Raw genomic sequence first — 11,506 nt, forward strand, 5'->3', positions numbered from 1 at the left:
ACATAAGCGGGATTCCAAAAGTTAAAAATACAAATGTTTTAAGTCAATATTTTTTTCATATTTAGTCCCTCTTATTTTATAAATCAACCATTAAATTTATAAATTTATACAAGTCAAATGATAAACTTTCTAAATTTATATGAATTTAAAAAAAAAAAAAGGACAAAATATAAAAAAATTTATTAAATAATAGCATTTATCATCCTAAAAGTTCTTTGGGCTAAATTTTGCCCTTTCCGGCCCGGTTTTGGGTAGGTGGCTAGTCAGTATTGAGACATGTATCGGGCTAGGTGCTGACCATCGATCTTTGTGAAGATCATCATTGAAAGTTTGTTCTCACTGATAAGACTGATTCAAGGGGCGGAAGGAAATACCGACAGATTCAAACGGTGTCGCTAAGCTCTTTCGAGGAAATTGTTAACATTACTGGTTATTCTAGAACAGTATTGGAAACGAATCAGAGAGAGAGAGAGAAATGGAGGAACAGAAGGGAGTGGTGAAACATGTACTGCTAGCCAAGTTCAAAGATGGAATACCACCGGACCAGATCGAACAACTCATTAAGGGCTACGCCAATCTCGTCAATCTCATCGAACCCATGAAGTCCTTTCACTGGTAAGCTCACTCTCTCGAGTCTCGATGTTCTGTAACATGTAGAGCACTCATGTATTTCCATTAGATCTACACAGTTGCCACACCAAACAAGACAGTGCAAGGAAAAATACAACTTTTTTTGTTTTTTGCTTTGTTGGATTTGAACCCCATGCTTTTGTTTTTCACCCGGTATGTGAAAATTAGAAGGGAACTCGATTAAGAGATTTGAACCACAGGAATCAGGATGGTGAAAACTAGAATATGTATTAAGTAATCCGATAAAGGTAACTCCTTTTTCTTTTCTTTTTTCAGCGAAACCATGCTCTGAATTTTGTGGTTTCAGGTTGAATACAAAGTGCCTAATTTGATGGGGGAGATGATTAGAGATTACTGATGATGTCACTAAGATCTACCAAATCCTGATTTATATTTGGGTATTGAGATGGGTCGCTGGTGACTTTTTGAAGTCTTATTCACAGAATCACAGTGGTGTATCACACATTACAATGTGCTCTGTTCCTTTAGTTGAGGGCCAATTGTTTGTTAGATAAGCAAGCAGATTACATCATACAAGCTAAGTTGATAGATATTTGGGCAGGAGTAATGCTATAGCTATATACTCATCTCTCACCCCGTTCTCATACCACTAGGTTGATGTGACAATGCCCATAAACTCTTGAATCAACCTTTATTAAAAAGAAAAATAAATTCAAGGGCTGATGGGACTGTCACATGTGATGTGATGAAAGATGAGTATTTATTAATTACGCTTTGCGCAGAGCCTAGAGGATTAGATTTTAAAACCCACAAACAGAAAGACGGATTTTTTGTGTCTTTGAGTAAATGTCATTAAGCACATGATTTGTTAGCTTTGCACATAGTCAGGCAGATGGAGTAGTGAATGGAAAAACTACTCGTGAAGGGCAAACTGCAGAAGGTAGGAAAAGAAGGGACCATCTTTTCTCTCTTTCTTAGATCTTTTTTCTCAAACTTCAAAACCCTTGGAGTGGCATTGCATGCTAGGAGCCACATATACAGTTGATGATCAAGGGGACGTAGGCATCATTTTTTAGAAGGCAAAATATTGAGTATGACACTGCTGGAGATTTATACAGTAATTGCAAACGTTTAATGTTGGCAAGATGTGTTGTTGTAATTTAATTTAGTTTGTATAGACATTGTTGACTTTAATTTTGATTACCGTATTCAGTTAACTAATGATGGGGATGGGTCCAACTCCAAAGAGCTTGAGCAAATGTCTTTTGTTTTTTGCTCGACAGTACTTGATGTTCATACCACTTTAGTTTTCAATACCAAAAAAAAAAAGAAGAAACAATAGATATTTTCTTGCCATCACTTCGAGGCTCAAGCTCTTGTACATTTGTACAGTCCTGCTCATCTGTCCTTACAGTCTTACTCTTCATTGTGCTAGAGAGATTTCTGTTTACATACCAAAGAAAAAGATTTCTATGGACTGTTACGAATACTAGGAGCAATTGTTGGATAGTTCATTGTTACATTGAATATACTAAATTATGATTGTGCTCAGAGACCCAAAAAATAAAATAAAATAAAATAATCAAAATCATTACTTTAATATTGCAATCATCATGAGGTGGAATGCTTATGGTTTTTAAGCTTAATGACTACCTGGCCTTGGACAATCCCAACTTATGTAGGTGGACAAGCACAAATAATGAATGTGAACCAACTCCCAAGGGGTTGGTGATTGGACAGCTTGGGACTTTGAGTATGCTCCTCAAGGTCTTAGATTCGAAACCCACTGAGTGCAAACTACTTCTTGAGGCCATCGGACTTGGAGTTCGCCCCTTGAATTAATTGAGGTGCACTTGAGAGAAACTCTTTGCCGAGGGCTTGTGCACCCTCGGTATTAGACGGAGTGAAGCTTCGGATACCTGGTGCCAAATCAAAAAAGAAAATGAATGTGAACCATCAAATGAAATTTATATGTGTGTATGTTTTAACTTGTAAAATGTTTCTTTAGCTTGTAGAATCTTGAAAGTAACTTGTTTATGTCCATCGAATTTGTTGTGGAGAAATCCTTCCTGCACTTGGAGCTGTTGAAAAAATAATCCTCTTACCCAGTTTTCTTTGGACACATAAAATTATAGTGAATTTTATCACTGAAACACTGGTTTAATGTGGCCTCCTAATTTAGTAGATCTTAAATTTGTCCATTTTTTTCAATCTAACAGGGGCAAGGATGTGAGCGTTGAAAACCTGCATCAGGGCTTCACTCATTTCTTTGAATCTACCTTTGAGAGTGCAGAAGGTGTTGCAGAGTATATAGCTCATCCTGCGCATGTTGAATTTGCAAACTTGTTCCTTGCCAACTTGGAGAAAGTTCTTGTGATTGACTACAAACCCACTATTGTTCGTATCTGAATTGAAATGGTAGTGCATCTATGCTGCCTTTCGATGGAACTATGATGTGCATAAGGTTTAAAACCAATTCTCTTTCATTGAACGACATTTGGCGAACTTATATACCATGATTGATGGTGATGAACTCTTCCTCTCTGTTATATCCTAGTAATGCCTTGTGAATTTGCATTGTTTGATATGAAATATGAAGAGTAATGTTAGATACTATATTTTTATCGTATAATTGTCCAACAACGTTTACGTTGCACTCCAAAACAACCACTTAAAATAAACACGACAAGGTTTAAAACATGCTTGTTTGAGTTGAGTTTGGAAAAGCAGGTTAACTATGGTAAATGCTTACCAAAACATAGCATCCTGACGCCCACATAAAATAGGATCACTCTAAAAATATATAAATAAACAACAATAGACTGTTGAAGGGCAAGTCAAACACACTGGTGACAAGCTTTTTATTAAGGTCCAAGACTCCACAAAAAAAGAGATTGCATCAGAACATCAAGCATCACCAAGGATAAACAGGATGACCATTATCATAAATTTCATATGCAAGTATCTCCACTACTTCTAAATTTTGAAAAAATAAAAAGGATTTTTTTAAAAAAAATGAAAAAAGAAACAAAAAGAAATCATGAAACATTTATTGAAGACAACTCTGATGCTTTGATGGGACTCTGACTTCCAGTAATGTAATCAATACGGCTATTATCTGAAGGCATGGCTCTTCAAAAGAGAGAAAAGTGATTGCTTGAAAACGTTTTGGGTCCATATAGGCATATATGGCCACCCCTTTGCTTATTTTCCTGCCCAAACAGGACTATTGATTATATGTAATGTATAATATTCTCTATATATGCATTGTTTGCTTGCACTCCTGCTCTCCACAGTAGGCAACAGCACCCCGGGCCACCAGAAGAGGAGAAAAAAGTAATAACCAAATCTTACATATAGATAATTAAAAGAAAATACTATATTTTATCAGAGCATAAATTTGGACACTACCAAAATATACTACTAAGACCCCACCTGTTTCCCCAAACAGATCCCAAGCAAATAATATTTTCAGCTGCTCGGGGCCACAATGACAAACACTAGTGGCAATAGTTAAAGGCCACCACTCGCACGGCAACGTGATCTTTGAGGATAATGTCACTATTAACAACAATGATTCAAAACATATGGCTAGGAGTTGGGTAAACCTCGTACTGTAAGAAACAAATCAGAGAGAGAGAGAGAGAGAGAGAGAGAGAGAAAGAGAGAGAAATGGAAGAACAGCAGGGAGTGTTGACACATGTACTGCTTGCCAAGTTCAAAGAAGGAACACCACCGGACCAGATTGACCAACTCATCAAGGGCTTCGCCAACCTCGTCAATCTCACTGAACCCATGAAGTCCTTCCACTGGTAAGCTCACTCTCTCGATGTTCTGTAACATTTGGTGTCTGCTTATATAACATGTAGCAACTTGTGTATTTCCATTAGATCCACACGGTTGACACCCCCAGCAACACTAGTGCCAATTGTTTGGTAGATAAGCGAGCAGATTGCATCACACATGCTAAGTTGATAGATATTTGGGCAGAGCCCGGAAGATCGATCTTTGTTGGATTGGGAGGATTAAATTTCAAAACCCACAAACAGAAAGACAGATTTTTTGTGTGTCTTTGAGTGAAAAAAGAAGTGTTTAGACCCCAAGGCAATTTACAAACAATTATGTAGCAATAACTTGTTTATGTCCATCAAATTTTTGGACCGTGTTCGAGAAATAGAGCTAACTCAAAAAACGTGTTTAAAGCTTTTGCAAAAAGTGCGTTTTAGTTATTTTTAGAGTAAAAAAAGTCAAATAAGTACTTTTGAAATTTTTTATCAAACATGTCCGTTTTTGTTTGAAACAACTTTTTATGTACTAAAAATACTTTGCTATTTGTTTGAGATTGCGTTTGAGAAATAGAAATTTTAATTCAAAAAGAACTTTTGAGCAAAAGCTTCATTCTTAAGCTTTTGCTAAAAGTATTTTTTTTTAGACCCCTCAAACGCAATTCCAAATAGGCTCTAACGCAATCCGAAATAGGCTTTTAGAGCTCTTACCCAGTCTTATTTTGACACAAATATGGTGAATTTTATTCACTGAAACACTGGTTTAACTTGGTAGATTTTAAATTTGTCCCTCTTTTCAATCTAACAGGGGCAAGGATATAAGCATTGAAAACCTGCATCAGGGCTTCACTCATGTGTTTGAATCTTCCTTTGAGAGTGCAGAAGGGCTTGCAGAGTATATAGCTCATCCTGCCCATATTGAATTTGCAAACTTGTTCCTTCCCCACTTGGAGAAATTCGTTGTGATTGACTACAAACCCACCATTGTTCGTATCTGAATTGAAATGGCAGGGCATCGCACTATCTCAGATCCTGCTATGCTGCCTTTCGATGAAACTATGGTAGGCATAAGGTTTAAAACCAGTTCTATCTCATTGAAAGGCATTGATGAACTCTTCCATTGTGTTATATCTTAGTAATGCCCCTGGGAAATGCCACTGTTTAATATGAAATAAGAATCAATGGACTCCTTGTATACGTCTCAATATTGATGCTAGTGAGGTTGTCTAAATAGGCTATTGATTATCACAAATATATCATATAATAATGCTATTCTTCACGTGCAAGTCTTATTGACTAATATGACATCTTTTAAGTGAATTATAATGTCAACTATTTTAAAAAAAACTAGAATGTAAATCACTTAAAATACGTCATATCAGTCACAGTGATAAATGGGTATAAAGTAAGTGTGTTTGATATTACGATTTTGCATATCAAAAGTGCGATTTAAACTAAATTGTAGAAAATGTATCATTTGGGAGTATGTTTTTAAATAAATTGCGATTTACAAATGTAAAAAAATATGTGATTTTAATCGCAGGCAAAAGAGTGTGTTTTAAAAAACATACGACTTTAAAGGTTAAATTGTAATCTTAAATTGCAAATTACGATTTTACCATATACTTAATTATACTTTTAAAAATCACATTATCAAATCATTTTGAAATCGAAAAATCAAACGAACTCTAATATAGAGGCTTCGTACGCACAAACACTTGAAAAACATCTTAATTTACGATGAAATGTGTCACCGAAAAGGACCTGGTATCTTACCATGGACCTCAAATATATGTCCCCATAAAACTAATCAGAAGCCAAATCCATAATAAGCTACTGGGAATGAAACTACATTTAATCCATATGGTCTCAAGGTGTTACATATACAGATACTTAAAAAGAAAAATTACATTGGACGAGAGCAGAAATTTGGACATGACCAAAAACTACATTTCTTGTCTTCACTGGCCTTTGCTCTACTTTGTCATCAACCTTTTTTTTTGGGGGGGGGGGTGGGGGTGGGGTGGGGTGTTGCCATGACAGTTTCTTGGTTCCTTTGGATCTCTATAGTTGTTATCCCCTTTTTGTTTATGGAGATCTTCAAATTCAAATGCGATGTTCTTTGTGCTTCATTATCGAGTACCTCACTCACCGAACATCACAATAGTGCTCATTTTCGGTAGCGCCGCTATCAGTGCTCTCCCCTTCTTATTGTGGTTCTCAAATTTGTTTGTTTATGTAGTAGATATTGTTTCAGGCAAATCCACCTCTATCCTACCCCTTCAAACTAGTATTTTATGGGGCCTATTTTTGGTCAGTGAGCCAATAATCTTATAGACTAGGCTATTAATTTGGCCCATTCCTAATAAATTTTAATTTTTTTTTTTGGGTACCAGTCTGATATGAATGGAAAAACATTTAGTTAATGGTCAAGATCTCTCTAAAGAGATTCTTGGGAGCTATAAATGAGACATATGTCCCATTAATATAACTAATAATAAAATATTATTTATATTTTAAAAATAATTAAATAATAAAATAATAAAAAATTAAGAAGTGACTGACCTACCATAAGGGGTGGACGGTCACCCCAGTTGGGCTTGAGGGTGGTTTGGTTACCTACAAGGGCCAAATTAAAAAAAAAAAAAAAAAAAATTGGCCCTTGAGGGTGGCTGAACCACCCCCAAGCCACCTGGTCTGGGGTGGCCGAAGCCACCCCTAGGCACAACTAGGGTGGCCGGCCACCCCCTACGGCAGGCCAACCATCCCTTTATTTTTAAAATTTTTTATTATTTAATTATTTTTAAAATATAATTAATATTTAATTATTATTTATATTAATAAGACAATGTCTCATTTATGACCCCATAAAGATCTGACCATTAATTGGATATTCTCCGGTTAAGATTAAACCGGAAAAAATCAGGTTCCCTGTTTTAATTGCACTGAAATCGAGCATCAAAGCTGATGGCATTTATTTCGCTTGAGAGTCTGAAACAGAAACCACACCACATTGTGGACCTATGGAAAAGCCCATCCTATCACGACCATCTTAACTGGGCTTATGTGCCGGCTCAGGTTGATTATTGTTTCTTGGGCCGTTCTTGGGCTGTTCCAAAAAGTGGCCGTCTGAATAGAATCCATGGCCCGACCCAGAAAGCGACGTCACCGAAGTACTAGTAGTAAGCAAAGCTGGGAGCCCTAAATAGCTCGATCGATGAACTCTGAAGTCTTCAATGGCTACGACGAACGGACTCGACGCATCAGGTACCTGTTAAGCTTTAAGCGTTTATATAATTAAGTGTTTTTTCTTCTTGGGATTTAATATTTCATTACGAAATTCCCGATCTGCAATCAATTAGCGTCAGGCTCCGTTTGTTTCCTTGGAAACTTTTTTTCCCGGGAAAATCTGAAGTTTTTTTGAGTGTTTATTATATTCGTGGCGTTCATAGTGTTTGGGCACTCTCTTTCAGTTGCCTTCCTCGTGAATTAATGAGGCACATTGAAGGTTTTCCACAGCGTTTCAAATCAAAGGTTTTTTCTTCTTTATGTTTGACTTGAAAGGAGCCTTGTTCAGCAGGTGTCACTGGTTTGTACTAAAAGACTAAGGCGTTATTCGGAAATTTGTGCCTGCTTATCCCGGCTAGCCAAAGCTGCGTGACCCAAAATTTGTGCCTTTTGAGTTCGATCCTCTAGGTGTTTGCCGCCTATTGCGTGTTTGAGCACTTTTTTTTTTTTTTTTGGTTCTTGGTTTTTGTTTTGGCTATTGGGACTTGTTATCTTGTTGGAGCAGGTTGGTCAATGCTGTACGTTCATCTTCCTGGGTTTTCCATATCTTATACTTGCTATTAGCCTAATCTAAAAGACTTAGAGAGAGTTAATTAATGTCTCTTTGGAGATATCCAATATAATTGGAACAATAAAGAGTAGATAGACGAAAGGATTGGAGAGTTATTGGTGTTGTTATTGTTTTTTAGCTAAAGAAAATGCATTTTACGTTGCATTAGTTCCTTGGAGTATTTTACTTTAGGAGAAGATTTCTTACAGGACCTTGTGGATCATTGTTGTTTGGTTTATGCTCTCGAGTCTGCGGCTTATTATATGTTGGTTTATTTTCAGTGGATTGTGAAAGATAATTGGTGTTCTCTTTAGAGTTCGTCCCGAAATTAGCTTAGGTTGGGTAAAGGAGGAATGAAACTTAGTTATTTTGCTACATAGTGGAGGCACATCCTGGACTAGTCAATTCACTATCTTTCTTTCTTAGTTCTAGTGAAGTGGCCGTGGTTGGATCACGTTGGAATAGGGGCACCTAGACAGTTATTATCTGGATCCACAGCTAATGGAACTCTCCAGCCTTTTTTTTTCCTCCCCAAACTGCGGTTAATCCTACACCCCCAATGGTTTAACTGCTTGCCTCCTCCTTTGTTTCTATCAAGACTGGACATATTATGATCCAATGATACATAACCATTTTTAATTGAGTAGTTGTCCTTGTTAGACCTGCTGTCGTCTTGGGATTTTTAGAAAGAAAATGGCATACTTCATTCTCATCCAAAATCTTCATTTCATAGAGTTTTATCATCAGAATAATTAATTCTGGAGTCCAATCATGCACATTATGGATGCGTTATTTGGCTTCCTACCTCAGTAGCTGGTTGTACTTTGTTTTCAGGTACTGTAAATGAGATCAATGGGTTATCAAATGAGTCTGTGAAAGAAACTGATCCCATTTCAAACTCCAAGGCAAAACCAGAAGAAAATGGTGAGGACATATGATTCTTTATTCTTCAGAATTTCTTCTTCTTGTTCCAATTCTTGTATTGTTCTTGAGACTATGCTTAGCACTGTGGTAGCAAAAAGGGCTCTTTCTTGAAACAAAAGGGTTAATGTTCTAATTTCGTTCTGCTAGAAATTAAAGCTCGGGTAGATGCCATGTGGGAGCAAATGAATAAAGGCGTACCTAATAAGACGCCCAAAATTTTATCAAACAAGCATAGTTCGACTGTGAATAAAAAATCAAAGAATTCATCGAAGGTGAGAATTTTATTTTCTGATCCATTTGTGATGGAACTGTTAAGACAGTTTTCAAAAAATGGAAATTACTTATACACTAGTTGGCTAGAAATTATTTATTTATTTCTTTTTGCTTGATTTTATTTCATAGAATTGGATGGCGTATCTGGGCGTGGCACCAAAGAATAAAGGATCTCTTGGACAACATGTACTGCAGAAGGAACCTAGTGTCATGCAGGATAGCACCAGTGATGAGGCCAAGAGACTTGCTGCTGCTGCTCTTTCAGCAGTTAAGGATGCTGCAGCTGCTGCAGCAAGCAGGGGGAAAGTTGAGGTAAGCATTTCTTTTACCAATACCCTTCTCATTGGCTTCCTTTGGTGTTCATGTAGCATTGTGTCGTACTGGCTTCATAGTCTTGCCATGGTTTATGTTGATAATATTAAAGTCAACTTTTGCCCAGTAGTCTAGTTCTTAATTTCTTCTACAATCTTTGTTTTTTTTTTTTTTAGCAGGCAGACTTTGACACATTACCCATTGGCCTTTTGCTAATTAGCTAGAATCCGCTGGAGCCTACTCAAGACTAAATTGCTTATGCGTTAAGATAAATATTTATTTATGCATATTGCTGCATCTTAAATGTGAAATTCTCTCACATGTTGCGGTGGTTGGCAAACCCCAAGCATTGCGGGATCTCTAATTGTGGTGTAAGCCAGCCTTGCGAGTGCTTATAGGGTTTGTTTATGAACAATTTGACAGTAATATTGTTATACATTTTTTTTTCCTTCCACAGATCTCTGAGGTTCGGGACTTTGCAGGTCAAGAAATTGAAGTCAAGAAGCTTGTTGATGCTGATTCAAAGGAGGCTTCTGAAAAAGCTAAAGGTGCTGCACCTTCTGCTGTTGATACTATACTTGAACAAATCAAGAAGAAACAAAAGCTAAGTGTGCTTGACAAGACGAAAAAGGATTGGGGGGAGTTCAAGGACGAAAATAAGGGGTTGGAGGATGAGTTGGATGCTTACAAGAAGAGCTCAAACCAATATTTGGAAAGGGTGTCCTTCTTGCAACGAACAGATTACCGGGAGTTTGAACGGGAGAGAGATGCTCGGTTGGCTCTGCAGGCCAGGAGGAGGCCAGATATGCGTGAGGAGCCATGACAGCATGAGACTTGAACTTCTCCCTCGTTGATGGTTTGTACTCTTGCCTTGTAAAAAATTGCGAAGAGAAAGATGGTGGAGAGTCGCTAATAATTTTTATGAAGGTCTTTGTTTTCAAAGAGGAAAGAAGAAGGCCTTCGATATTGTTGGTGCCTTGGTGGGGGGATATGTTGCGTTTGCATAAGGTGCGTAGGTTTATAAACCCTCAACAGGTATTGGGATTTCCTATTATAGGATCTTTCCGAGGACAGAATAATAGGCTTTTATTGAACATCAGCAATGTATTTGTCCTCTTATTCAATTTTTATTTGGTGGGATTGTAGGTCCCCTACTGAGCAGGGTGACAAAAGGCAGGTTGTCTTACGGTTCGATTGTGGAAATTGTGCAAAATCCAGTAAAAAACCAAAATTTTGGCAAGACGTGTTTAATGTCATTCTCCTACACATTTCTTGTTAATTTTTATGTTTTTTTTTTTTTAAAAAAAAATTCACTATTGAATCTTTGATGCTCACATAAGATGAACAAGAGATGTGTAGGAAAATAAAACTAAACATTTTTCTTTCGGCAAAATGGCTGGATGTTAAATTTGTCATTAGTGGTGTGGAAAGTGTGCTACACATATTCTGATTGCACACTCTCTCATGTGGCAAGAAAAATTACAATTAAACAAAATAAAAAATATAAGTATATGTAGCATGTTAATTTTTATTGTCACGTGAGTGAACACTAAAATATATGTAGCATTTCTCATAAGAAAAAAATGCCGGAAAGCCAAGCAATCACATCCACAAAAAAGACAACCATCCACTACCCTGCTTCCTCTCTGTGTCTCATACGATGAGCAAGCCTATTGAAATAAGACAGGAATCCGTTTTCTTTTCTTAGACATAAAACTAAAACGTACATCCAACAGATAAAATCGAAGAACAGCACTTGACACTCAGCCGATTGGTGAATAAA

General features: G+C 37.0%; 3 protein-coding genes across 3 annotated transcripts; all 3 read left to right on the forward strand.

Annotated features, from left to right (window-relative positions):
* The first annotated feature begins 291 nt into the window (after positions 1–291).
* Positions 292–3,135, forward strand: LOC132191013 (stress-response A/B barrel domain-containing protein HS1). Its single transcript, XM_059606033.2, has 2 exons — positions 292–615; positions 2,811–3,135. Exons 1-2 carry the CDS (start codon positions 476–478, stop codon positions 2,998–3,000), a joined length of 330 nt encoding a protein of 109 aa, XP_059462016.2. The 5' UTR covers positions 292–475; the 3' UTR covers positions 3,001–3,135.
* Positions 3,136–4,196: 1,061 nt separating this feature from the next.
* LOC132167020 (stress-response A/B barrel domain-containing protein HS1) lies at positions 4,197–5,573 on the forward strand. The gene is made up of 2 exons (XM_059577911.2): positions 4,197–4,403; positions 5,185–5,573. Exons 1-2 carry the CDS (start codon positions 4,264–4,266, stop codon positions 5,372–5,374), a joined length of 330 nt encoding a protein of 109 aa, XP_059433894.1. The 5' UTR covers positions 4,197–4,263; the 3' UTR covers positions 5,375–5,573.
* A 2,004-nt stretch (positions 5,574–7,577) lies between these two features.
* Positions 7,578–10,909, forward strand: LOC132176496 (craniofacial development-like protein). The gene is made up of 5 exons (XM_059588764.2): positions 7,578–7,643; positions 9,049–9,138; positions 9,286–9,410; positions 9,541–9,723; positions 10,181–10,909. Exons 1-5 carry the CDS (start codon positions 7,613–7,615, stop codon positions 10,544–10,546), a joined length of 795 nt encoding a protein of 264 aa, XP_059444747.1. The 5' UTR covers positions 7,578–7,612; the 3' UTR covers positions 10,547–10,909.
* The last annotated feature ends 597 nt before the right edge of the window (positions 10,910–11,506 follow it).

Source organism: Corylus avellana, chromosome 2, assembly GCF_965113065.1.
Source record: "Corylus avellana chromosome 2, dhCorAvel1.hap1.2, whole genome shotgun sequence".
NCBI lineage: Eukaryota > Viridiplantae > Streptophyta > Magnoliopsida > Fagales > Betulaceae > Corylus > Corylus avellana.

Bases quoted from the DNA above. Each gene is read 5' to 3' on its own strand.
- LOC132191013 (XM_059606033.2), top strand. From the start codon at position 476: ATGGAGGAACAGAAGGGAGTGGTGAAACATGTACTGCTAGCCAAGTTC. The intron at 616-2,810 runs GTAAGCTCACTC...TCAATCTAACAG, and splicing joins CCCATGAAGTCCTTTCACTG to GGGCAAGGATGTGAGCGTTG.
- LOC132176496 (XM_059588764.2), top strand. From the start codon at position 7,613: ATGGCTACGACGAACGGACTCGACGCATCAG. The intron at 7,644-9,048 runs GTACCTGTTAAG...CTTTGTTTTCAG, and splicing joins GAACGGACTCGACGCATCAG to GTACTGTAAATGAGATCAAT. The intron at 9,139-9,285 runs GTGAGGACATAT...TCGTTCTGCTAG, and splicing joins GGCAAAACCAGAAGAAAATG to AAATTAAAGCTCGGGTAGAT.
- LOC132167020 (XM_059577911.2), top strand. From the start codon at position 4,264: ATGGAAGAACAGCAGGGAGTGTTGACACATGTACTGCTTGCCAAGTTC. The intron at 4,404-5,184 runs GTAAGCTCACTC...TCAATCTAACAG, and splicing joins CCCATGAAGTCCTTCCACTG to GGGCAAGGATATAAGCATTG.